The 27,778-nt window shown below is 40.6% G+C and overlaps 1 protein-coding gene across 2 annotated transcripts; it reads right to left on the bottom strand.

The window, feature by feature from the left end:
* Positions 1-383: 383 nt before the first annotated feature.
* On the bottom strand, positions 384-27,117 carry pik3r5 (phosphoinositide-3-kinase, regulatory subunit 5). 2 transcript variants are annotated; one of them, XM_030064101.1, is made up of 19 exons: positions 26,848-27,117; positions 19,897-19,906; positions 16,546-16,652; positions 12,865-12,980; positions 12,648-12,716; positions 10,046-10,184; positions 9,174-9,243; positions 8,261-8,435; positions 7,866-8,034; positions 7,665-7,733; positions 6,348-7,249; positions 5,738-5,863; positions 5,249-5,380; positions 4,898-4,991; positions 4,272-4,348; positions 3,465-3,558; positions 2,973-3,055; positions 2,299-2,414; positions 384-1,783 (listed from the first exon to the last, which is right to left on the bottom strand). In XM_030064101.1, exons 3-19 carry the CDS (start codon positions 16,643-16,645, stop codon positions 1,633-1,635), a joined length of 2,682 nt encoding a protein of 893 aa, XP_029919961.1. In that variant the 5' UTR covers positions 16,646-16,652; positions 19,897-19,906; positions 26,848-27,117; the 3' UTR covers positions 384-1,632. The 2 variants fall into 2 exon arrangements, with proteins under 2 accessions (XP_029919961.1, XP_029919953.1); XM_030064093.1 differs by lacking the exon at positions 19,897-19,906 and having other exon boundaries at positions 16,546-16,661; positions 26,850-27,117.
* Between the last annotated feature and the right edge of the window lie 661 nt (positions 27,118-27,778).

Consider the following 27,778-nt stretch of genomic DNA (forward strand, 5'->3'; position numbering starts at 1 on the left):
TAATCCTTTTAATATTAGGCACGTTTGCTTTCATCAGGGTCAAAGCATAGACAACAGCTTCTGCACATGACGTGAAATCTCCATTTTTTTTTTTTTTTTTTTTTTTTTTTATGTGTACAGGAATTCAGTTTGATTTATACCGAGTATTTGCACATGGGATATAATACATTAACAGTACTTACAGGCTTTTGTAAATCCTCCATATGGTTCAATTCGATGATCACATGAAGAAGACAGTAGATCCAAACATATTTGGGCTTAAAGTACATCTCTTATTGTGATGCATCGTGTGTTGAAGTGCTTCAGCTCCATAAAGTGGATAATATGCAGTGCTATTCTCTCAGTCTGGCAACCAGCACATGAATTGTTTATTTATTTATTTATTTTGTAAAGTGTAAGGGTGTAAAAAAACACCATTGAATATATTGTTTTAGCACCATTACAACAATTTTATTTGCGTCCACAATGGTTGATTATCAAATATATGTAACATATGGTCTATACATTAACTACATTACAGTCACTGCAAAGTGAGATTCTATTATATTTGCAATCAGCCCTGTTTATGAAATCAAAGTACTACTGTCATCTCGACAAGCTGAAGGGAGAGTCGACAGAGCCCCCTGCTGGTCAAAGTTAGAACTACAATTAAAACAGTGATTTCTTTGCAACTGCTCCGCTTTTACAGTAAAAGACCACTCAATTACATTCATACAAAATATTACAGTGCGAATTTCAAGTTATATACACAGTTATATACACAAAAGTACACATACACAATACATTATAAACACAATATTTACATTTTTCATAAATCTATAGTGTCCATTCTGAGACATGGTCTCCTATCCCTTTTCCCCTCATTCCACATCCACTCCAAGTGAAGTTTTAGTTTCCATTACAGTGTGTACAGTCTGGTCAACAGGTGTAAAGTATCCCTTTGTTTTCCATGTCCATATCAGTTCATCCAGAGAGGAGTAGAGCCACAGCTCATTTCCACAATCCAAATCATTGAATAAATTCAGCCTCATCCTGAGGCCCAGGCTCATTATATTGTCATGTAGGAGCCCTCACATAACTGAACCATCAGCCATGGTGAGAGTCAGTGCTGAACAAGGCAAGATTTTTTTTTTCTTTTTTGTAAAAATATCTGTCTTATTAGTTTAAATCACAAGGTGGGGCTGCAATAGAGGAAGAGAAGAACATCCTACTCCACCCTTCCTAGGGCATAGTGAATTTATAGATTTGCCCAAATGAAATTCTGACACCATAGTGACTTCTCCACCAACAGGAAGTGACACACTGAAACCGAGACAGCAGTGAGAAGTATCTTGGTGTCTAAAATGTCAGAAATGAATGAAAGAGCTGAACCCCATTCTTTTATGTGCTCTGAGAAAGGAGGTTCTCCTCCAAAACATGTTGATGTGATAAAATTTATTCAAGGGATGAAGATGCTGTCTTAAACTTTTTTCATTCTCCTTTTACAGTTACTGTTATTACAAGGACGGAGCACCGTTTGAGTAGACGTGGCCGGGTATATTCTGAGTGACTGAAGTGCCAGCACCTTTTTGATCCCACCATTTGTCTGTTTCTGAACAGAAACGCTCCTTTCCAGAGCAGAGAGCAGTGGTGTCAGGGCAGGGCACCACTAAACGTGACGATGGGTAGGCAGAGGAGGGAGCAGAAGGTCGGGTGTAGAGGCTGGATTTGGGGAGAGATATGGGCTTTGCTCAGCCTCCAGTCTGTGGAGTTGTCAGGTTTGTAGCAGACTGATATCTCACACCTACATGGGACAAAGGGAGATGCAGGGATTAATTAAATAACAATATGTATGGTGTTGGTGGTTTGTGAGCGTGGGTGGTGTATGTGTGTTATTCTTTATATCATCTGCATGTTTGCATTTTTTTGTGTTTTCGTATGTCTAACAATCATGTTTGATTAGATTAAATTGAGAAAACATCCATTTGTTAATTGAATTATAAATAAGATAATACAAGTACATTACAACAAATCTGTTCTTGTGGTATTGAAGTCACTCTGGAACAATCTTATTTGTATTCCTCATTGTCTTTCCATGTTTGGCTATGTATTAACAGTATATAACGGTATATATAACAGTATATACATTTCTCCTAAGTAACACCCTGCTGGATGTGCTACCCCTTTTTTCCTTCTGAGATGTTGTGCATGTTTACACCGGAGCCTCTGCCTATTTGTGCATGCATGTGTTTTTGTGCGCGCGCGCGCGTGTGTGTGTATGTGTGTGTGTGTGTGTGCACGTGTGTCTTTGCTCCACACCTGGTGACACTCTGCACGATCTTCTTCTCATCCTGGTCCAGACAGACAGCAAAGGTTGTGTTTCCAGTGCCACTGACCTGCACCTTGTCCACCTTCACCTCAGTCACACTGAGCTGCTGCAGGACAAGAGCAGAGCAAAACATAAACCCTGGACTGCATTTCACATGGTGTTGCTGAACTGGTTAAAATGGGAAAATTTTTCCTTCACAATGTTGCTATTATATTTTGGTTTTAATCTGATATGATATATTTGTGGCTATTGCAGTTTTGTTGGTTCTGATGTGTAGGTTATGTTGAATTTTGGTTTTTCAGTAGGCTACTAGTGATTTTGACACACAATAGGTGGGCCATTATGTGAAGCTGACATACATAAAAACAAATCAAAACAACAAATCAGCAAATCAGAATACACACGAGTGGTTAAACTGGGATGAAGCAGAGGAAGCAACACTGTTATCAAAAGATGCACAGCCAAATTTAACTTGACTTGTGGCAGTTATCTACTTGAAAATGCTTGTTCTCAGCATACAAGAGATGAGAGATACAACATGATTCTGGGACACTGTTAACCGCTGTCACGTCCCCGAAAGCGTGCCGCTATCTACTGTCTGTCTACTGGAGGCGTTTTCTAAACCACAAACCACCAAGGCAGACTGACATCACATTCAGCTCACCTGGTTGTACCCCTTCTTGCTTTTACAGTTTTGTCTCTTCAGGACCTCGGTCATCGTGAGCTGCAGGCACTCCATCTTTGAGTCTGAGAGAGAAGTTTGGTGTCAGTGATGAATATCACATCTCGCACACAACTGAATGCATTATCTTGTACAAGTACAGAGATAAAATGACAAGGAGGTTCCAGTTAATATCACTGAAGTCAGTCACACAATAAGTTCAACTGAAGTAGTCAAAGCTGTTTCATTTCTTTTCTGGATGCACCATAACTTTTAAGACAGATCCAGTTTTCTTCAGTGGCAAAAAAGATAACAGAACAATTTTCAAAGCTTCAAGTCCATACTGAAAAACTACTGTTGAGCCTATGAATTAAATATGCCAAAGCTGAAGTGGTCTTGGGGCCCTAGGGAGCCACTGTATAATACTGATTCAGAATTTACTTTATATATTTCTATAACTTGGCTATGAATTAATAACCAGAGGCAATAGTTTACCTAGCTCCTCAGGATTCTTGCAGGCTTTGATCAAGTTTACGGAAGTGCAGACCTTGGTTTCTCGTTTCCACTGACTTCTCCCACTAACCACCACCTAAATGAGAGGAGGAGGGGATAAAATGATCAGAGACAGATAATTGCATCCATAGTGCAGCCTAACCACTGAAGGAGCCGAGGTCCTCTGACAACTAAAATTGAGGACCAAAATTACAAATCTGTCTGTACAATTTACAAAAGGAGGCAGAGAAAAGACAAAAGGTAAGAGTCAGAATGCAAAGTTTGAGATGTAACTGAAACTATATAAAGGGTTTTTTTAGGGAGTTGTTCCTCATCCGATGTGAGGGTCCAAGGACAGAGGATGTTTGATTTCCTGTAAAGCCCTTTGCGACAAATTTGTAATTTGTGATTCTGGGCTATATAAATAAATAAAATTGAACTGAATTGAAATTATAAACTTTAACACAACGAAATCGTGTCACTGTCATTAAACTGCAAACAGCACAGCAGTCTGGCTGGCCTGTGATGCTATACTATACTAAAAACAACCCAAGTGATGAGAAAGGCAAAAGATCTGACGATGGCGAGTCCAGACTGCGTACTCTGCTATTTAAGACACGATTTGGATGTCAGTATCACATTTTTAATTTGTCACTCCCTGTCCATACTAGAATTCAATTGGGGCAAATAGGGTGAATGTGTGGCATCTAAATTAGGTGGGGATGGGATGCTTTTCTCTATATTGTGAAGATGTCTGCTATCGCTCATATCTTTCATTAACATCTTTCGTGAAAAGAAACACCATCTTACCCTGTTGTACACCACCTCCAACATTAGAGGCACTGCTTCTCGGTCTCCGTCAATACCAAACCTCTTACTGGCAGCACCTTCATAGAGAGAGACACACAGCGCCGCATTTAGTGATCCATTTGAGAGAAGTGGTACTGTACAGAATAGTGGCACACTTCTGCTTATTAGCTAAATTGTCTTATAGTCACAGCAGTCAATATAAAAGGTATGGAGTTTGCAAGAACAACAACAAGATGACCTTTGTTTGAAGGAGACAAAGCGAATCAGAATGAAGCTAAGCTGTTGGAGCAGAAACTCTTAGACATGAGAATTACCATTACATAACTAGTTATCCCTATATTTGTACCTCTCATAGGAAATTGAAAATCCGAAGTGCAAATGGTAGAGACAAACGAAACTAGGAAAGTAGAAGTAGACTCTGAATCACAGAACTGAAATAGCAGATGTTCCTCCACAAGACATTAAGCCCACTCTCAACCTCATAATAACTGATGATGCATTTCATTATATGGAAAAAGTGAATGGTTATATTTACTGCGGAGCGGTTGCTAGGATATGCAAGTGTATCTGCGTTCGTGCAGTGTGTGTGTGTGCCTGTATGTGTGTGTACAGTACGTCAGACTTACCCATGGCCTTGATGGCTCGTGTTGCTGCTGTGTGACCGAGCTCTAGTGAGTGGACAAACACCTCCGTCCTCCTCTCTCCTCCAGCTAACGTCAGCTACAACACCAAAAATAGTCAGTCACGTGTTGTCTATGGTACGTAAATTATGGGTCAGACCCAGAATGCATCAGGGTTTTTTCTGTGGAGTGGCCACATGACATGAGTGCCATGGTTTTATGGCTTTGAATCCCATGGCTAAATTTCTTAACACAGGGTTGAAAGCAGCTTATAAATGAGACGTAACACAGGGATACATACAGTAGGTTACTGTGCGTGTGTGTGTGTGTGTGTGTGTGTGTGTATGCGTGTCTAACCTCAGCCTGATAGAGCTGGATCAGTGCAGGCCGGGCAGCGTAGCGACAGTAGTACAGCACCAGGTCTGCCAGGATGGGTAAACGATGCTCATATGAACTATCATATGACTCTGACTCCGTCTTAGAGGTTTGCTGCAGGACAGTACCAAACAATTTACCTCTTTATTCATTCAGAGTGATATAGGTTTGGTTTAAGCAAAAACATCACGCACCATTGATTTGCACACTTCTGAAAGACACTTAAGGCATTATCTGTGTATTCACTTGCTCGTTTTTTCTCACTGTGACTTCTTTTGATTATTGGACTTCAAAGCACAGGAAGTCAATATCTGATAATGTGTGATGGGCGATCCTGGATGAGAAACATGCTCAGGATGTATACACTTAGTAATAAAATAAGCTGAAATAGTGTAACGAGTAAATTTTTTTTTTTTTGCTACAACTTATTAATTTTGGTTAAGCAGTAGTAAAGTTACATTGAAGCTCTACCTGGCAGACAACGCTGGCTGGCAACTTGAGCAGACTGAGGGTGTTTCTTTCGTACCAGGGATCCAACATACCAAGGAGACGGGCAATGTCATTAGTACTGTCTCCTGTGCCAGATAGGGTGGGGTCCTGGTTGAGCAAAAGCAGCAAATTATAATAAAAGAGTGGAATTCTTATTTTTGTGCACTTCATTTGGATATACAGTATACCCAGCTTTCTTTACAGCAGTCAAGTATGTACAGTTAAGCTCCACAAGTTTTAGGAAGTATGATTGTATAGATAAAACATTACATTGCATAAGAAGGATATTATGGTAAAACTGCTCATGCATACCAAAACTACACAGGAGGTTCATGAATTGTAACATGAAGAAAGTGACTCGAGCTTAGTGGCAATCCAAACAAGTACTAACATTTGAGCATTTAATGTGATATGGCCCGGTAAACAGTGATATTAAAACTGGTTTGGAAACGGTTTTGAACTGACAATTCAAGATATTGCAGTCCTGATTTCACAAAACAATGCAGGCAGCATCTAGGAATGATGATGGACATTGTCTCAGCTTTCATTATTCTACAGGTTTAGAGCACAGGCCATTGCATCATATACTTACAGCATTTGAGGCTGCTCCTTTCAGCAAAGTCCCTATTGGAACCAAAGGGCTGTGAGACCTCAGGCGTCCTGGCCCTGTTGCTGAGTCCCTCTTCACCGGCACAAAGTAAAACTGAAGCTTGAAAGCCCTGCTGAGACGTGGCCATGCGCTCTCCTTCCTCCTCAGGCTACTGTAGGCCCGGGCCACCTTCCCCGCTACGTGATCCGCTCCAAACACCACCACCCTCAGCGTAGTGTTCGTACTGTCCTCATCACTGCTAAGAATGGGCCTCCTATGAAAGCAGACATGTCTGAGGGTCTGAGTGTGTGTCTGGAGCAGAGGTTCAGGGCTGCGCAACTGGACCTGCTGGGGTAGAGAGTTGGAGCGTTTGGAGCGCACCACCAAGAGGTCTTTAGACTCCGGGTTCCCTAAGCTCTTGGCTCGGTACAGTAACCGAGAGCTTTTGGGTTTGATGAAGAGCCGATAGAGGTGCTGGCTAAGCCGAGCAGAAGCTTTGTTGGACTTTGGGGAAGATTTTTCCGAAATGGGAGAGGAGCAGATATAGGGGTCATCAGGGTCTTCGAAGAAGTCACTATCAGCACTAGAGGTGACAGAGAAGAGAGATGGGGCGCAGGACTCTGAGGCTATGGACAGGGTGGAGAACATGGAGTCTTTGGAGGCAGTGGAGAGGGAGGAGATGGTGGAGGCACGATGGCTGATGCTGCAGCCATTAGGGATGAAAGACATGGAAGGCAAATCTACTTCTACATCTTCCTCTTCCTCTTCTTCTAGGTCAGACTCCGTGGCATCCTCCTCATCCTCATCATCAGTGACTACCTCATCTTCCACCTCAGTCTGTCCGTTAGCGGTTCCAAGGTCTGTCAGCACATCATGCTCATTCTCCAAAAGGGTATTTAGAACATCTAAAGGAAGGGAAAAAGACAAATATTTGTCAGAGTCAAATTTCAGACTGAGTATAATAAGAACAATATGAACTGCAAGGATATGTAAGTTTATAATACTGCTGTTATCAAAGTCATGGTGATCTATGCTATCACAAGGATTAATTTGACGATCACTAGCAGCACAAAGTCAAAGTGCTAACTTATTCAGATAAATAAAATATGGTGTCTAATATTATATGAAATAAAGGTGAATGGACAGCAGGGTACTGTGGTGTGCAGGGATGTAATTCTTCAACTGGAGGACAAGACTGTTAAAATGTTTGCAAGAATCCACCCTTCTGAAATGTCCTTGATCAATGAGTCACTATCAGCTCCAAGTGAAAAGGGAAATGTCTCTACATGCATCAATGAAGTTGCATTACTGAATACCTACCAAAGTTGTCTTTGTCCCAGTGAAACATGTAACACTTGGCTGTGGGCAGTGGTAGCGTCTGCAGCATTCCTAAGAGGGGGACACAGAAAAACACAACAACCTAAATTAGTGGTATTTGGCGGAAATGATAACCACAGTATTATAGTGCGCTGCAATAAACATGTCCCAGATCAAAACTTTATGTGAGACTTGTCCTCTTACCGTCAGACTTTCTTCCATTGGATGCTGGGATGCCAATCCTTTCCCTTAGTCTCTCCAGACCCTGTATCACATGACTGCGCCCTTTTGATGGGTCGCCCGTGGCAGCTGCTGACTCCAAGACATCGCTCACCATGGAGAAGACCTCGCCCAATTCATTCACACTCTTTGCCTGGTAAGAAGCGTTCATGATATGATACAGCACAGGTTCTTGACACATACAGGTGTTCTTGCTGTGTCTATTACACTGAGTAACTCTACACTTGATACACTTGGGGAAGGGTTTGGCAGCACGGCATTGCTTGCTGCTTTAAAAACTATGGAAACAAATTTCGGAAGCATATTAATGATCCCTGTGACCCAACTTTAGTTTATGAACCAAAGCTCCAAATGCATACCTGTAGGGCCCTGTGGATGCTATGCAGAGGGTACTTGGTGCTTAGGGCAGACTGGTAGGCGTGTTTGATCAGGGTGATGTAGGTTTCTTTCTGGGAGTGCTGGATGTGACTGAGCTGCTCCGCCACAGACAGAAACTCATCAGGAACTTCACCCGGGTTCATCAACAGGACCGTCCTGCAGGCAGGAGACACAGCTGCTGTCACAGGTGTAAACATCCAGGAGCCGATGGGTGGGAAGTGAGGGTGTGTATGTTTTTGTATGAGGGTGTGAATGGTCACAAGCACTCAGAAAAAATGGAAACGCCCAATGTGAGAAGATGCAAACAGGAAGTTGTGGCACAGTTGATAGAAAAGGGGATGAGAGAGGGGCTGAAAAGAGAGGGACTTTCCATGTCATGTAGCTGAGTGTTTAAAATGTAATATGCTTACTAAAAACGTATGTGTTAAAAAGTAGTGACCTAAGTGTTGTTTCTCACACAGATAACTCTGAAAAGTTAACACTTTTCACTGGAACTCATGAGCCACAGTGTAAAGACTCAAAATAAAAAAATAACAAATACTTATTCAGTATGAACAGAAATAGATCATCAGTGAACATGAAGCTACACAAAGAGATTAGAGAGAAGTGTTATGCTCTGTATTAGTACAGCACAGGACTTTAACAAATACAAATGTCTGATTATCACCAGCATTGTTTATTAAGAACTGACTACAACTAAGTCAATTATCACAAATAGATAATAAACACACATCACTAACACCAACATCTTATACTTGACTATTTGTACGGTCCAGTTATAGAATATATATTCTACCACATATTACTCGGGGTGGATGTAAGATTAGCACATAACGGTCTAGGTAACACTAAAATAGCCAGTGTCACAGTGCATGTGATGTTGTGTGTCCTTACATGGTCTTAGCGTGCTGGCTGGAGGTGCTCAGGCACTGCTCTTCTGTCACCAGTCTGTGAAACGATATCCCTGTGAAACAAATAGCACAGGGATTAAAATATATGTAGAAATGTTTTATTTACATTTTTTTATATAATCATTTTTATTATTCTTTTCATTTTTCCTCCCAGGCCACTGTTGCAGTTAATATTTGCTCAAATATCCACCACAGATTATTATATTCAATATTAACTAATATCCATGATGAATTTATGTTTATGTTTTTTCGGTATTAATTGACATTTCATTCCTTAAATGAATTGCATCATAAAATGAGAGCAAATATTTGTTTATTGCTCATGTCAAAGACACTGAGGGATCCTTGCAATAAATTGTAAACTGTTGTGCGTTCCTCCTAACTGTGCACTGTTCTTTGCTGGTTTGGTGGCTTGTTTGTGTGTTGATTCAGTATTCATTCATTCATTCATTGTTAATTATTCTAATGGTTCGTACTTCCTTTGACCATTCCTGTAAGTTTCAGGTGTCCACACACAACTTCTGCTTTTTATTTTGTGAATTCTAAACTAACATCTGCTTTCAAACAATACCACTTTATTATAATGAAGCTTCCATTTCAGTCTGCAACTTTAGCCTCTTCCTGTCATTGCTGTTGTTGATACTGGCTTTTACAGTATGTCTTATTTCCAAGGTGTCCCTAATGCTTTACTTTGTCCTGACACTAGGGGGAGGGCAATTACACTAGTTTTAAAAAAGGGAGAATGCGTGTCAGACAGAGAGCGACAGAAGATTATATATACATATAGACACAGAGACAGACAGACAGGAAGCCCGAGAGGCTGACCAAAAGACAGAATTAGCGCTTCGTGTTTACCTGGGGCTTTGATCTCCAGCTGTAGTGTGGAGAGGAGGTTTCTACACACACTGCAGTACGGTTCAGGCCAGGTGAGGAAGCAGCGAAACACCTCGATGGCCTCCTCCAGCAACTCTGTCTCTGGAGGACAGTAAGGCGTCTGCAACCACAACACAAACCAAGTATTTCAGTATGTGTGTGTGTATGTGTGTGTGAGAAGCAGCAGCAGCAGCAGTCTGAGCTGTTATGGCTGTGAACAGAAGCCACTTTTCCTGCTGCTCAAAATAAAATGGGATATGATTTGTTGTTGCCACTGTTCAGGTTTGTGTTGGGATACGACTGCTGTTTTTTCATGCTGAGGCACCAGTCTGGTGTGATTAACTTGACCTCTCAGTGTTTACTGCCTGTGTTTACCTGTTTTGGAGCTGTGAGAACATCTCAGCTGGACTCACCACCCTCTGTCTGTCAGGAAGGTGTGGTTTCAAATGGCGGTCAAACACAAGGGGATTTTTCAGTGGCTGATGTCAAATAGGGTGACCAATAACATGTTTTTTCTTTTTTTTTTTTTTGAAACTAACTACAAGAATTTAATAATAATAACAAATGAAAAATTACTGAACTTGAATGAACATTTATTCAACGCTACTGTTATTGTCTGCTTTGTCTCTTTTTACTTAAGTAGATCTGTCTGCAGTGCATTATTTTAAATTAAAAAATTATCAACTAAATAAGTCTCCATCTAATCAAAAAACTAAACTTTGCAAATAAATGAATAAATAAATAAATAAAAAATAATAACATGAACGAAAAATAAATATTGGCCTTTGAGTGCAGATATCAGTTGATGTGGATTATCTCAAGATGCTGATTAATCTCTAACTATCTCTAGTTTAAGATTACACGATAATGCAATAACATGCCAAAATTCAACAGAAATATGACTCCACATGAATAAAAAACGAATTAAAACTTGTTAACGTTACAAATTACACTCACATTATTGATGCACTGACTGACATTATTTACTGGCATAGATAAACTGTTAATTACTTCACAACAGGTGTAACGTTTTTATGGGTGATGTTATTTATGTGTGTTAATATTTGTCAATATTATTAACATATCATCAGTTCAAAATGACATGTTGTGTGCCTTATGAGATAATACACAGCAATTAGTGTAATAAGGGGATGTTATTAGGGTATTACTCTGTCAAACCACTCATAAGGACATTTGATTACATTTGTCAAGCTATAACATTAGTATTTGGCAAATGGCTGCATGTCTCCAAGACAGGGGTGGGCAACCTTTTTAGTTTGAGGGTTGAGGAGGGGCCAGGTGGGAGGCCACATTCACAAGTTTTAAATTTTTTGTAACCATATTTCTATACCAGTGCATTTTGTGTCAAATCATATTCAGTTATATCAAGATCAGTTGATGAATTATTTCTGTTTCATATATTCAGAGCTCATCACCAGTGTGTGATGCTGCAACTCAGTGGGAACAGTCAAGCTGTCCTCTATCTCAGTTTATTGAAGTCTAGCAGTATTTTTGAAGTGGAAATCCTCAGTATGGCACGCAAATACTCATGCACTAAGTTTGAACAAAGTCAGTAAAATGCTGTGAACACTGTGCATGAAGTGCCTGTAGTTTCCCACAATGCTTTACTGCACTCTCTGTGATTTTGGGGGCCTGTATGAAACTTGACTGTAGTATTTCCTGTACTGTTGTGCCTGCAGCCTCATATCTGACACTGCCATCTACAGGATTTTTGGTGCATAGCACAGCACCTTTGTCAAATAAACAAACAAACATAAATTCAGCAAGGAGTCTGGATTCAACTATGAATGATGATTTATGTCTAAGGGCCAGATCAACTTGTCTCTTGGGCCGGATTTGGGCCCCCAAGCCTGATTTTGCCCGTGTGTGCTCCAAGAAACCTCTGGTGTGTCATCTGTGTGACGTGAGCTAGTGTCGACACGATTCAAGATTATTCCAGTTGTGCTGTTTTTTGTTGGATGGTGGCTACATCAAAATGCATCATGTTTACAGATAAATAGTCACCAACATAAGCAGAGGACAAACCAAGAGCTAAAAAGAGACACAATAACACATTTCTTAGCTACTTGAGAGAGCGTCTAAAAATACAGGTGTTTAAAATACTGAGTAATAAAATGCAGGTGAATGGGGTTCCAAAGAACTAACATTTGCATAATGTTTGTTTTTCTTTCTACCTGTCAGCTCTCTGGCCAATATTTATTTACTTACAACAAATTCTGAACCCCTTGATTTTGAATAGTGTGACTGCAAATCAGGCTGACACTGAAAAACAGGAACTCAGGTTTGACCAGAATTATCTGCTCAGTTGTTCCAGTCAGTGCTGTCGTGTTTAACACGTAATTTTAGAGGCCGCAAGATGAAGTGGGCAGCTCTAAAATTGTCTTTCTTTCTCACATAAACATCCTTTTGGCTTGAAATGAGGAACTGACCTTTAGGTGAGAAAGTGCCCCTGTACATTAGGATTTGAACCGTTTCATGGGTGACACAGAAAAGTGAGAGTGCGCTGGTGGTTTTGATAGCTGGCTAAAAATCAGATATGGGAGGAGGTGATGAGCGTATTTACCTGAAGCAGAGTGGAGGCAAACATGATAGCGAGAGGAGCCACAAGCTCATACTGACACTGCTCCTGAACCTGCACTCACACACACACAAACACACAGGGAGAGAGAACAAGAGAAAGAGAGAGAGAGAGAGCTGTAATTTTGATAATAATTTTCTTTGTCTCTTTGTCTTAATATCTTCTTTGTGGTTGCCGTGACCCTTGACTCCTCCTCACTCACGTCTCTGGTCTTCCTGATGATCTGCTGCAGGAGGATGAGGAAATTCTCCGGGTCCCTCTTCACCAGCTCCTCCAGACTCCAGCGGTTCATTGACTGACCCGCCGAGCACATCAGCACTGGAACACAGCACAGCTTAAGTCAAGTAAATGCACAAGTACAATACTAACAAACACATAGACACATGATAACACACACAGAGAGATGTGCAGTGACAAATCACATGCCTGTCTCTGCACAGTTGCTCCATCCCTAGAAAAAGGTGGTTGTAGGGGAGACCAGGGATGGTTGTAACAACATACCTCTTGGTATTTGACATTAATTTACATAATCTGTGATGGTGTAGTTGAAGTCAAAATTTGAGATCTCTAGCACAAAGAACCACTGAGTTACACTTGCTCAAACAAAAAGTGTTACTATCATCCCCGGTCTCCCCTATAGCCCAACATTGTAAATACAGAACATGCAGGGTGGGGTATAAACAATAGTTTTGTTTGACAGCAAACATACTAGGTCATACATAGGTCAAAATAAAATGGGACCAATGGGATAAATGGGAAAAATAAAATATACAACATATAATTACATGATAAATTGTGTGACCAACTGATTCAAACAATTTAACTCAAAATTCCCATTCCAGTTTATGAGAACAGAATTAGCACAATGCATTTGTTTAACACAGTGGGCTAAAACGTCGTAATGTCATATGAAAATGAAGTTTATACAGTAAATGATACATATCTATTGAAGGAGCCAAGGAATTGAACATGGCCAGCTGTGCAGGATTTTGAGCTGTATTTATGAGAGCAGCATGTCTGATATTAACATGAACATACACCCCAAAGAGTATACATTTATCAACTTATATTTAGTCTCAAATCAGGTCACAAATGTGCCAACAACTCTTTGGATTAAATTTTCAAGATGCAGACAAATGACCAAATAACTGAATGCATTATTCATTACAATCATTCAGTCTGTTTATTTGGGCCTTTCTATTTTAAATGTGTCTGATCTGACCTCTGACAGCCAATAGGAGATAAAGGTATCCAACACCTTCGTACACATAAGGCTGTACTGATGAGTGTTGGCCGCTGCGTGCGCTAATGAGTCATAAACTAAATGCTGGTGGTCCGAATTAACAAGATGTGGTCAAAAGCTGCATCTTTCATGACTGATGCTCCTCACGGGTGTGTTTTGTCAGCCTTTGTTCACTGTTTGCCCTTGTCGTTTAGTTATGATGTTTACAATCACCTACGCCACAAACTTGTTAGGACTGATTTCCTGCCTTAACGAAACTTTCATCCCCAAACGGCTGTTGCAGCACTAACCACGTGGCGCAGAACATCTCCAAAAGTAACAAGAACTAAGGTAAAACATGGTGATGCTGGTCAATAATTGGCAGGTTTTAGAAAAGATGGACTGTTTCAAACGCCTTGAAATTGGTATCTCCCCGAACATTTCAAGAAACTTTGCTGATCTTCTATATCAGTGTGAAAAGGAAACTTTATAGCTGTTGAGATAAAAAAAAAAAAAAATCTGAACACCAACTCTTAGGAATAAAGACCTGAAATGCATCGAGTCATGAGGAGCTCGGTTCCCAGTAACACTTACCCTGTGGAGATCTGAGCACATATGCAGAAAAATCATTTAAGGCACCTATACCGTGAGCTATACTTTTACAATGCTCTACACACAATATTGTTAACCATTTTCCCCAGAAAATCAGTCTGCTGACTCCAATGATACAGTTGAGGGTCTATAGTTACAGCGCGTGTATTTACTAGAGGATACTTTAGTTTTATTTCTCTGCACTTGAAGCTCAAATTGAAGTTTCTCATGATCATGGCAATGCATGAATTTGATCAACACTTAAATAAATGAAGCCTTCTCTCCATGTGAGGGCAAACACAGGAGCACACACATGTATTTACACTCACACACACACAGCTGCAGACATGTTCCAGACAGAACACATACAGAGTTATGAAGGCCTGTTATGAAATATGAAAAACAAAACTCCAGCTCTGGCTATCGCATGTAGGCCTGTAGTTTTCATCTCAAAACTGAACCGTTGAATCAGTTCATCATAATCTCAAAGGCATGGGTAAAACCCTAAACACGTGTTTGTGTAGATAGTGTGTATGTCACTATAGATGGTTGGTGTGTGGGAGGCCGATGTTGCCTTTATCTTCCGCCCCTCTCTACGCCCTGTGCCACACTAACTCCTGCCTCATGACACCTCACTCGCTCGCACACTGCAGCCTGTGCCACCACTTCCTCCCAGCTGGCATGTCAACGCAGACAACTTCCTCCAGCGCCCAATAACACGTCTCCCCTGATGATTTTTCAGCAGCACCGCTGCCAACAACAAGCATACGCTCACAAACTCATTTATTGACCGGGCTGGTGGAGTGTTTGTGTCACATGCTGTTCTCGTGTTGAGAATGTGAGAAAAAACAAGTGCCTTCCAGTCATGTCAGCATACTCTGACAGTCAACAACAGACATCACATTCGAAATGTGTTGGGAGTGAACGTCGTGATGGATATTTGTCAAAATATGTCTCGCTGTATCCGCCTCTCAACAGAAGGCTACAGGATCGATGACCGTCTGAATGCCTACTTGCTGAAAGTGGCTCTGGAAACATGTGAGTCATAGGTAAATATGTATGTGAGCCAAATGTAAATATGTTTCATGCATTCATCCATAAAACATTGTCTAAATAGTCTTCATCAGATAAATGCCATACTGTGTGTGTTATTCCAGTATAGTCCATGGCACATAGAACAATTAAATCAAATGTCAATACAAGTTCTGCCACTCAGAGTTTAATTAGTGTCACGAATGAAGCCTACATGTCTCTGCATGAATTAAATATGACCTAAACACATGCATGCAGACCTGTGAATCTGCTGAATGTTCCTAATGGGAAACCACCAGTGATGACGAATGATAATTGAATATGTTTTCAATAAGCTCTGTTCGTATGGCTGTAAATAAAAAAAAGCCTACTCATCAGACTAATGAAACAAATGGAGGACATCACTGTGAGCATTAATCCTTATTTTTAACTGTTTGTACACTAAATGATTTGACTTGTAATTGATTTAATTACATTAATTGACAATGAAAAGCATTACTTGTAGTCCTAGGAACTACTCAGTATAAATCACACTCGCAACTAAGGTCAACAAATAACCATTGTCACCAAATAGCCCCACAAGGCTCCACTGAGAGTCTAGACTTTATAAATTGTCATGTAGAAATGTTATATCTCCAGTTTGGTGATTTTCATGTACGTCAGCTGATGGATCACACAGTCCTGTTTGGGGGAGAAACACTTTCAAAATTGACTGTATAGCATCAAAAACATATGGTGGTCAAGCTGGAAAGCGGGCTGTTTCTTTCTTTGATGCTGAAAAGCTGACATTTTAGATATACATAGGTTTCATCCAGCAGCAACGATATCATGATTACTTCTGACATGCAATTAACAGCCCTCACTGCAAGTGTCCACGAGGGTAATAATTTGTTGTAATTTGCTTCATTGCCAGTTGCAAGCCTTTGCAGCACATCATTTTACGGGGAAATTTTGAACAGTGGCTAGGTGAGAAAGCTGAAAACAAACTGCAAAGGTGAGATAAACAGCTCGTCATCACAGATCACAGCTGAGCCTTACCGTTCCAGTGCTGTGCCGCTGTGGGACTTTGCCGGAGCCCGTCCAGACACCTGTCCAGGGCATGCTGGATCCTGTCCTCTGTGCATGAGGTGTGCTGCATCTTCACCCTTCACGTCCTGCAACGGGACAGAGCAGAGAGCCAAAGTTCAGTATCATGTTTAGCAGCTGCTGTAATATGACACATCCTGGCTGGCGTGATAAACTGTTCCATGAGCATTCATATATTCCTCAGAATTCCCAATGTATGCATGCGTGGATAATGCAAACACACACACACACACACACACAGTCATTTTCCACTCACCCTATGCTCTCCATGAATCGCGTGTTATATCTAGCAGTTATTTTGCATGTAGGCGGACTACCAGGTAGGTATGGAAATGATTCCGATAAACAATCACAGGGCAGAGTGTGTGTGTGTGTGTGTGTGTGCGTGTGTGCGTGTGCGTGTTTGCACGTTTATTGCTGTTCTGTTGCAGGCACAGTAGATTTGATCAAAGTTGCCTGTGCTGCTGTGTTGCTATGAAACATTGAAATATATGAAATATTGGACTCCAGATTTCATGTTTTTAGAGAAAATTATTATAAAATTATCCAAACAAACTACATTTATAATTACTAAAATTATGTTGCAATAAAAAAAATTGAACTAATTTTCATTTTTTTCCCCTTTTTATTATTAGGATGTTTTGGCTGCTTAATTTAAGATTATTTCTTTGTTTTTTTTTGTTTTTTTACATTTCATTTCACTAAGTTCTTGATAATTTGGGGCTACTGTCTTGGTTGCTCATTGCCTTTTCCCATGTTGTTTTTGACAGAAATCTGCACAGGATTCAAAGGGTTAACAGACGTTTTAAGAGGGCAGAACAGAGTGGTTGCACTCTTCCCATTGCTGAAACATGAAACCAGAAACATTGCAACTTCTCTGTTATTAATGTATATATAATACAAAATAACTACTCATATCAGCTTTAATTATGGATGGAATTTCCAGTGATCAGCATGTTACATGTACAGCCATGGATTAGGCCTGCAACTGATGTAAGTTTGGCATCAGAGAGTGAGATGTAAATAACTGTGACGAATATCCTGCTTATTTTATTTATTTTTTTTTTAAATCACAACCAGCAGTGGGTGACCAAGTTAAATGTTAACTCAAAGGCCATTTTCATAAAATAATGCAGGTAGCAGTAGTTAGACAATCATGAATGTCCAGTCATGTCATTTCAACTTTAAATCAGGTAGTATACTATACAGAATTATGTGGAGATACATTTCTATGTAGAGTGGGTTATGGCAGGACAGTTGGGAGATACTGAGAGATGCTGATCACTGGACATAGACTTGCGACACTTTTTTCCCTTGATTCAGGGAAAATGAGAAAAACATGGTGACTTCAAAGTATAATTTTAGTTTTTTTAGCCCACAAAATCACATGCACACTGTATATTGCTTTACACATTGACTCATCATGATGTGCTGCACTTCACTTTTTTAACTTTCGGCTTTTCATCATATTTGACTGTTCACGGCAACTGAGGACTCCCCAGGTGTAAAAAGCTGTTTCGGTTCTGTTATGACTACATCACATCAGAAGTTATGCATGACAGGACAATAGGAGCGTCCCATCACCAACTGAAAAAAAGTTTCAGATTTATAAAACATGGCTCGCTTTAAAGCAGACAAACAGCATTCATGGGGACAGTTTGACGCAGACTGAATTACAATGCAATTAACTTAGAGACATAACATTAGGTTTGAATTATAAGGCTCTATCTGGCTTTTGTAATCAAAACTGAATTATTTATGCAGGCCTGTTCATGATCTTTGAATCTTAGTGCATGCATGCGTGGTGAATTTTTTTTTTTTTTTTTTTTTAAACATTTCCCTTTTGGGGCTAAATATTTAAAACAGTAGAAAGTAAATACCAGTTACCGCCAACTTTTCTGCCAAATCTTTGATGCTCAGTATCTCTGAGCTGCTCTCCACACAGATGAAACTTTGCAACTTTTGCAAGTCCAAGCTCTCAAGGTTGAGTTTCAGATATAGTTTATAGTAAGCTATCGTGCTGTTTTGTTCTAGTTATGAGCCTGTTTATACATAATGGCATTTCAAGTGACTTCATCTCTTGATTATACAGAGCTGCAGGAAAGCACAGGTTCTTTTTATGGCTGGAGCTGCTGCATCCCTAGTAAGGCCAGCTCACAAAAATGACTCCATATTTATCCAAATTATGTCTCCTAAGAGGCACCAATTCTCAAAAATATTCCTCCTCTCCTGGAATTTGTTTGGAGTCCTTTAACATATTTGGACAGCGCTCAAGCTAAATACTAACTCATTTTGCATACACAGAGAGTGTTATTTTCAAAACTTTGTGCTTATTTCACAATGTTTCTGCGGACCAGGCTGGCCGGGTAACAGTTGTTATGTCTTGGGGCGAGGTTGGTGTCTAGTGATTTTCTGAAAGATGAGGGCTTTTGTTCCCAAACATTTACAGTAGTATTGGCTGGGCAGTGAGTTTCAAAAGCCAGAAAGATCAGCAACTGGTGAGGTAAGAGTCATTGGGACTGATCAATAACTCTATTAACTCCCCACAGACATATTAGGTTCACTTTGTACTATGGAGCACAGACCTGGACTTGTGGGATTTTTAGTATTCGTCTTGAAATTTTACTCAACTGAAAACTTGAGATGAAATTAAAAGATTCTTTGTTCGTATGATTTCATTAATTTTGTTGTTTTAGATCATCGGCCGTTCAGAGAAAAACTTGAACTTTTGTCGCACTTCCAGAGGAAAGTTGTCAGTGTCACTGGGGAAAACCACAGTGTTGCTGCTGATGATAGATGTTGCTGCTTGGTATATTTTTAAAGACTGTGCGACATCTTCTCTTTCCTCATGATGGAGTTTTGTCATGGAAATAGACTCAAACATGGGGAAGTATGTCCAAATTTGAGAAGCAGCACAAAAAAACATGTCCTTTAAAGAAGCAGCGAAACTTTTAAAATATTTTGGTTTTTAGAACTTGAGAAGGCAAGCAGTTTGTGCTGGCATTGATAGCCAAATTATCTAATCTTTAATCACCTTATCAGATTCCTTTAACCTTCAAAACCCCATCATCCCAATAGTACTTGCTCGGCAAATGGCAACGAAAGGTTTCACTGTTTCTCAGTCTAAAGCTGATATTTGACAGATGGACAGAAATGAGCAATGATGTCAAAGAATGACAAACAACAAGATAATTATGCCTGATTTCATCTTCTCAAAAATTCCCCAGAAAGTGTGAAAACTTCCCCATCTGACATGCATGCCACATAGATAAAGGCTGTCAAGTGAAATGGTGTCAATGAATGACTCACTCACACTCCCACACACCCAATGACTCCCATACACACACAAACACAGGCACATATGAGTGCAATGCTAAGAGAAGATGTCACAAATCACAGTAAATGTAAGTTTGTAAAAATGGGATACAGACAATACAGAGCACGCCAACACATACATGGAAGTGCGTGTGATATGTTTTACAGACACAGTATCTGTATCAGTATCAATCGACTGGCACCCACATGCAAACACACACATGCACACAGTGTGTGCATGTGCACACATGCACATGCACACACTGTACACAGACACACACGCATCCATACATTCATGCCTCCTGGACGACCTCATCATAAACACCGGTGGGGAACTGGGACAGGAAGCTCATGCAAACCAAAGTTCAGGAGGCCAGAGGAACGAAACTCAGCTATCACCCAGCACTTCACTTCTGTCCCTACGGTTACCATTCAGCAACAACAATACCAACAGCTCCAGATGTAAACAACACATCCATGTAGCCCTTTTCTCAGCCCTCCTGCCTCCCCTGAGGTGCATTGTGTCTGCGGGGTGTCCTGAGTGGCACTGAGCATGGGACGCAGAGCCGTGCCTGTTGGATGGTTGAGCTGAGGACTCCGGTCATTGTCAGAGCTGCACAGTGCTGGACAGCGGCCAGGTGAGAGTGGAAGGAACTACAGTAATAAGTCAGAGCCATTATGTTTGCCGCGTCCAGACCGGGAGTTCAATGGAGACACGTAACGGTAATAAATAAAGCTGGGACTTTATATGAGGTGGCATTACACAGTGAAAGTGTTGGTGTGGGACAGTGAACTAAACTGAAATTTTAATCATTATCATCATTAGTACTAGTAGAGGTGGTAGGAGTAGTAGTATTAGTATTAGTACCAGTAGCAGGAACAGCTTTAGTAGCACTAGTGGTAATACTTGAGTATTTTAAGGACTATATGTTTAGAATGAAGGGTCACTGGAGGATTTTAGAGCTCTCCTTTGAACCGAAATATATTTTTCCTTGACCCTCCCCAGGCGATTGGAAAAAAATGTTTTACCCTCGCCTACCAAATGTTATACTGTAAAATAATGTTCAATGTATACTCAGTCAAATATTTTTGGTCTTTTTCCTCATCCTCAATTATGTGAAGAAAAAGACTCTCTATTGCCATTGGCTCATCACTGAGTATAATGAATTGTTTCCCTGATTTAACCCTGTAGATTAAAGCAGGAATGCCCAGTGCCCAGTTTAAGAGGCAATCCCAAAATCGCTCATTCTGGATATACTGTCATTCAAATAACAACAAAACTCACGCAAAGTTAAAATCAAGCCATCCACGTGGCTTGTGGCCGTTGTTGTGAGGCAGCAGCAAGTCCTCCAGGGCTCGTTTGATTCCCCTCGGTTTGTTGTCTTACTTTTTCTCCAAGCAATTTCGATTCTAACGAGACTATCTTTAGCAGACGCAGGCTGCAGCGAAACCTTTAAGAGACCCAAAGAAAAACGAAAAAAGGATTAGGCACGTATTTTCATTGTGAGTTATACATGGCTGTTGTTGAGTCGATACATTTTGTGCTTTTTCCTCATTTTTGAGAGCGAAATCTAAACAGTCGGCACTTCAACTGACCCTCAGCAATTTTTCAATAATCTAGAGTGTAATATGGATCTAAACAATTAGTGTGGTGACAAAAGGAGACCTTTCGGTTCTGGCTTTGTATGGACGTCAATGTTAAACCACGCCGAAACAATGAAAACAGCCACAGAGAACAACTTGGGCTCACGACCATATGGTTTTATATGAAGTGATACCTTCTTGTAGTTTCACTGCACCTAGGTTTGCAGCACTGAGAGTGTCCACTTAATTTTTTTTTTACTCTTGCACAAGTGTGCAGTAAAGACAAACACAAATTGAAGCCATGGGATTGCCATGCAGTGCCTTTGCACAGGTCTTACAATGAGTAAATATCAAATTTTAAGTATATTAAAATTGGTATTTATACAGTAGATTCCTGAGGGGAAGGATGAACTGATGGGAGATAACAACTCTGCAGATTTTAGGTTCAACTGTAACTGTAACTCTGAATACCGGGCAATTGTTGTGCAACCATTACAAGTTTCTAAATATTCAGTCCTTGTATCAGCTCTATCGATCAGTTAGAATGACAAAAAAAAAAAAAAAAAAACTTTTTAAAGTTAATTAATAGCAAAAACTAGTCCAAATTCCAATGTGTCAGGTTAGTTGTTTACGTACAGTAGAGTTGTGAGTGGTGTTGCAAATGCATGAGTCTATGTTCTTTCATAAGAGGATGTATGCAGAACATCCCTGAGAGTCAACAAGGTCACTTCCACTTTTTCACTTGTTGCAACAGCTTGGCAATAACAAGCACTGCTTACAGTTGCAAACCAATTTTAATATCCAGAAGTTTCCCATTCCCCGTCATGCTTACCAGCTTACCAGCTAATCACCACCACAAAAATAAGAGAGCCATTTTTGAAATGACTTGAATATTCCATTAATCAGGCATGAGCTCAAAAACAGTGCAGTTTGCTGAATGTTTACCCACGCTTTCCTGTTTCAATCCTGGTACCTCGAGAATGGTGGTTTGGTTAATTAAGAGTCCCTTGGGCAATAAATGGTACATGGTTGGAAACCACTTGTCTAAACACAGCAATGACAATAGGGAAATTCAGTGTGTTTCATAGTCAAACATAACAAAGGCTCTAGTGAATGAAGTGCCTAGTTTTTCCTCTCGCTGCTGTAGCCTCACTGTGCACATTACCAATAACATCCAGATCAATGCACTGATGACTCCCCCTCATTTCACTCCATCTCTCTCTCACTGATCACTCTACCACATGTTTTTGAACTCATTCAGGCAGCATTTGATGAATGGTGGCCGAGTTCAACATCAACCAAAACAAGCACAACACATTCACAGTCTGATTTTTAACCATTTTGAACTGATATCAGAAAGTTATTTAGGTTCTGACTTCACAAAATTACACAAGTAACATCTACAGATGATTACCGACATCATTTCAACTTCAACTTATCTGTTATATTTATATTCTGTCGTATCGTATCTATTTGATGTTAAAATAGTTGCTGAGATCGAGTGCAACATGTACATCTCCCTCTGTCCTGTCTAATTTTTCTTTTCTCTTGTTCTCCTTGACTTCCCACTATCAACTTTTCATGCACTGTCCATCCAGCTTTGCCTCTCTCTGTATTTCTCATGCTATCCTTGATTCCCTCTCCCTGCTTCTACCTTTTCGCACCCCTCCTCCCATCTCCCATCTCTCCCACTGATCCCATTACCAACTGCTTCCTAACAGGAAGAGAGCTTCCCTGCTCAGCTGAGGAAGCAGGTGCCTCCCTATTGTTGTGGTGTGATCAGACGCTCAGATATACTCCCACAGACCAAGGAGGAGAGCTGCTGGGTGTGTGTGTGTGTGTGTACGTGTGTGATTTTGCTGAACCCCCCCTCTCCCATCCCCCCTCCTTCGATTGATACAGTCTGATATTCTCATTCAGTCTTCCTGTTGGCCCAAGGCGCTGTGATCCCCCCTTTTCTCCGTCTCTCTCCACTGACCTGGTGGATGTGAACCGACCTCTTATGGCTTTAGGAAATAACAGCAGTCCAACACTAAAGCTCTACAGTAACTAAGTGCTTCCTTTTTGTTCAAACAACCACTACCGGTGAGAGCTGGGATTTCTCCTGCTCAGGGCCAAACAGGGGCAGCACAGCGGCTGCAAAGGGTCTAGTAAAGTTTAACCCCTCTGGGATGTTATCCAAGTACAGGATTGTTGAAAGTCTTACTATAACAAACATCTTGGCAATTTAACCTACTTTCCATTGTCATATTTGATATTTCTCCTCCCTGCTGGTTTGGATGTTAGCAGCAACCCGGCAGCCTGCTGGAAAGGATCTCTTGTGTTTTGCGGTAAACTGGAGGAACAAAAAAAGTGGATAAAATAAAGCATGAAGCAGATCACTGGGGCTGCTGTTTGTCGTATAATGTTTTTTTTTTTCCAGTTTTAGAAAGCATCAGAAAATCTAATTTCATAGCGGTTTCACAGTATATTCATAAAAGCTGACGCAAAGTGGCGTTCAAATGAATGAAATGCAGTCAGATATTACTGCTAGATATAACTGCTGGGTTTGACTGATTCAATCAAGTTTCGGGACATGATGTTTGGCAAGATTATATGGAATGGAACAGGAAAAGGAAGTTCAAAGATGTAAATTTACAAATTACCCAAAAGACTCCAGCCAGTCTCTCACAACACCACTAACCTACTGTATCCTCTGTTCAGCCACACGTTCTTAACTAAATCTTACTGTACACTCTCTACGTACAGTGTTTTCCACTATTTTACTATGTTGTTGTTTCACAGAGGAGGATCATAATCATTCCATGTAAACCTTTGATCTTTGGATTCTCAGTAAGCACTGATAATCACATCATGACACCGCCATGAATGCAAATACCAGCTCCTGTAATATCAGGTTATTACTTCCAACACCAGGCAACAGAGAGCCAGTCAAGGCATCACACAATGATGGTACAGATGGCCTGGCAATAAGAAAGCCATTCAGTTGCATTACATTTGTTTAAGTGTGATATGGGGAAAAACATTTCATACGGCTTACGTCAGTGAGTTGTGTTGTGTAACAGGTGTGTTGTGCATGTGTGCACGGCGTGTGTGTGTGTGTGTGTGTGTGTGTGTTTGTGTGACGGAGGGTGGGGGTGGAGTGGGGTTGCTGAAAAGCGAGTGTGTAGTAAAGGTTGAGATGAAGATTTGGTCGATACCACAGCCAAAAAGAGACAAACAGGAAGCAATGCTGTGAAAAACACACTCGCAAAAACTGCTAGGTGTGAAATAAAAAAAAAAAAAAGAAATTAGAAAGCTTTCTAAGTAACACAGGCGGACTGACCCTCCTCTCTCTCTACATGAATAATCTCTGAAACAGATTATTAGAGGGAATGGTGTGGGAATATTTTTGTCTCTCTCACTTGTCGCACAGACACACATTTTTTCATCAGAGTCATTAATCACAATGCTTCATTCATTTCACGGCTGGCACAAGATCTCTCCACAGACAGTTTTTATTTCACAACATGAGGAGGTGACTGTGCTGCTTGCTGATTACGTAACTGAACCATTTCGAAGAAAACTTGGTGACCCCATGCTGTTTGTATGCGGGATGTCACCATCTGACAAAGTGGATGCAAGCTGCAGGGACAAAAATATTATTTGCTGCTTTCTTGAACAGCCCCCCACCCCCATGTGTTTAAAGGGAAACGTAATGGCCATGAGGCAGATTTCAATATGAGCAGGAATGTAGTGGGGAGTAAATACATTCATCTCTAGAGAAAAGAGTCCAAAACTGTTCATTTAGTCCATTGTCAGTGTGACTCTTGGGCTCAGGCTTGTGTATTTTCAGTTTTCATAGCTTGACATGTTTTATTTGCTAAAGCTCTGGGGTTTTCTGTCACCAATATCAAGTGACACTTCTAAACATTCATTTGGATCCATCTTTAAATCCACTGACATTCACTGAAAAATCTTTGTTTATGTTGGGTTGTTTGACTGATTAGCTCATTGCAGAAGTGTGACAGAACTGTGAAAACAGCATGAAAACAAACAAGTCACACAGATGACTTCCTTTTAGAAGTCAACATCCCTTCAAAATCCACATGCACCCTTTCAAACACACACGCTTACACACACATTAGTTGCTGATGACAGTTCACCCACCTTTTACTTATGACTGCATCAACCGTTCACAAACCCTGAATATAAAGTGACCCAGTGGCTCAATTACAGTTACAGTTGGCACCTTAAGTGACCTTGAACCAATTACATTGATGTTTCCCTTTGTGGCTGCGAGGTGTTGATCGTGAGGCTGCCGAATTCAGGCATAGCCGCAAGTTGTTTTCTGTGGGTTGTATCTTTCAAAAACCACTGAAGACAGTAAACAGGGACAGTAGACATCTTTCATTCAAACGCGAATGCAGGCTTACGAAAAAATAGAATTTCAAGTACCAACTGCACATATAAATGTTCAAATCAGTTGGACTTGAGGCAGATGAACCTCAATGAAAAATGAAGCCACAATACGGTGCAAGATGCAGATACTGACACAGATCTCTCAGATCAACAGTTAACCTGACTGGCCTGAATCAGTGCTCCCATTTAGTGCGAGAACATTTAAACAGAGTGCGCCGAGGCAGCAGACACGTGTCTCTGCCTCTGCTTCCTCAATGTGTTTTAATGATCGAGAGACTAATCATATGGAGGATCTAAAGCAGAAGCAGAAGTCCCCCACCATGGTTCGATGGTGGGGGCCACTTCCTCTTCTGTCAGTGATGTCACCATGACAGCCCCCTGCTTTTCCCCATCACCGCGACCCCGACACTGTCTGTTGCATATTCTGATTAGGAATAACGTAGCCGGGCTCGTCACACCTCAGACACACCAGCACCATGATATAAAGTGTTCGTACAAGTCAGACTAAAAAAAATAAAATAAAAAAAACAACACAACATAGAAGGCCAAAACTCTCACGCAGAAATAATAATGATCACCTTAAAATGTAAAAAACAAAATAAAACAAAAAAAGACAACATAAAAGAAAAGCAAAGTCTTCCAAAAACATTTTCAACCCTTTCACAGTAACACTTGCTTACACAGCATTGGTCATAAATGGATTAATAAATCATGCCAGGACAGTCTTGGAAACTTATAGGCAGCATGTCCAATATGCTGTCATTGCATCTGTCAAAATTGATTAAAATAACATGCAAACATGCTTCTACTTCCAAATCAACACTACCACTTTGGTGTCACTTTGTTCCCTGAACATTACGGCTGACAAAAGACAAACCTGATGCTCTGCTGATTCTGCTGCCACTTGGTTTGAGCTGGCCACATCTACAGCAAGTCCACAGCCTCTGTTTTCTTACCTGCAGTTTATCGTCCGGCACCCATAGCCTCTGTGTGCGTCTACAAGTCCAAGCCAAAGTGTGTGAAACTCAATTCCACTTCCATTCATTCAGTAGACGAGTGATGAGAGCGACGAAGCCACATCCTTGGCACAGTGGTGCAATTCAGTGAAACAAGAGCAAAGTGAGCCAGCGGTGACGAGTGGCAGTCCTCTACTGCTGGCAAAGCCTTCTGCGCTTCACACACACTCACACCGCGCCTCACAAACACAGGGCAAACAGGAAGTGTATGAGAAAGGTGCATGTGAGCACAATGAGGAAGGCTGGCGGTGTGTGTGTATGTAGCGGTTTGGTAGAAGTAGGTGGGAAGTGTGTATGTGTATGTGTGTGTGAGCATGTGTGTTTGAAAGGGTGCATGTGGATTTTGAAGGGATGTTGACTTCTAAAAGGAAGTCATCTGTGTGACTTGTTTGTTTTCATGCTATTTTCACAGTTCTGCCGCAGTTCTGCATTGTTTGGATGTCGTGACTTTGTTCATCATCTTGTGAGGCTGGATTATTATTACTGGTGACACTGTACCTTGTTTTTGTCATAAGCCACTGAAAACAATAACAGCTTTTGTTTTTAAGTTATACTGACTCTCTCTAACCAATCAAAATCACTGATGCACCCCTGGAAACCCACAGATTGCTTATTTATTAATAAGCAATTTTCGTAATCCTAATATAGGTAATTGCATCAGTCAGTAAAATCAAGGACAAGGTATTACTTAAAAGCCATGAATCATCTTATATGAGGAGTGGGAAGGTTTTTTTTTTTTTTTTTTTAAATGATGACTTATTAGAAAGTTATTATTAATTATTTTTCAGTTTGTTGCCTCAAAGTGTATTGGGCCGTAGTCCTGATCCCCATCTGCATCCCTCTCGTTCAGGGAAACCGATTCCCCACTT

The sequence above is a fragment of the Myripristis murdjan genome, chromosome 1 (assembly GCF_902150065.1).
Source record: "Myripristis murdjan chromosome 1, fMyrMur1.1, whole genome shotgun sequence".
NCBI lineage: Eukaryota > Metazoa > Chordata > Actinopteri > Holocentriformes > Holocentridae > Myripristis > Myripristis murdjan.

What these genes read in the sequence shown, in the direction of transcription:
- pik3r5 (XM_030064093.1), bottom strand. Translation starts at nt 16,645, where the DNA reads ATGCAGCACACCTCATGCACAGAGGACAGGATCCAGCATGCCCTGGAC. An exon ending in AGCCAGCACGCTAAGACCAT is followed by an intron (nt 8,436 to 9,173) that starts GTAAGGACACAC and finishes TCCTGCCTGCAG; the next exon opens with GACGGTCCTGTTGATGAACC. An exon ending in CAAGAATCCTGAGGAGCTAG is followed by an intron (nt 3,056 to 3,464) that starts GTAAACTATTGC and finishes CTTCTCTCTCAG; the next exon opens with ACTCAAAGATGGAGTGCCTG.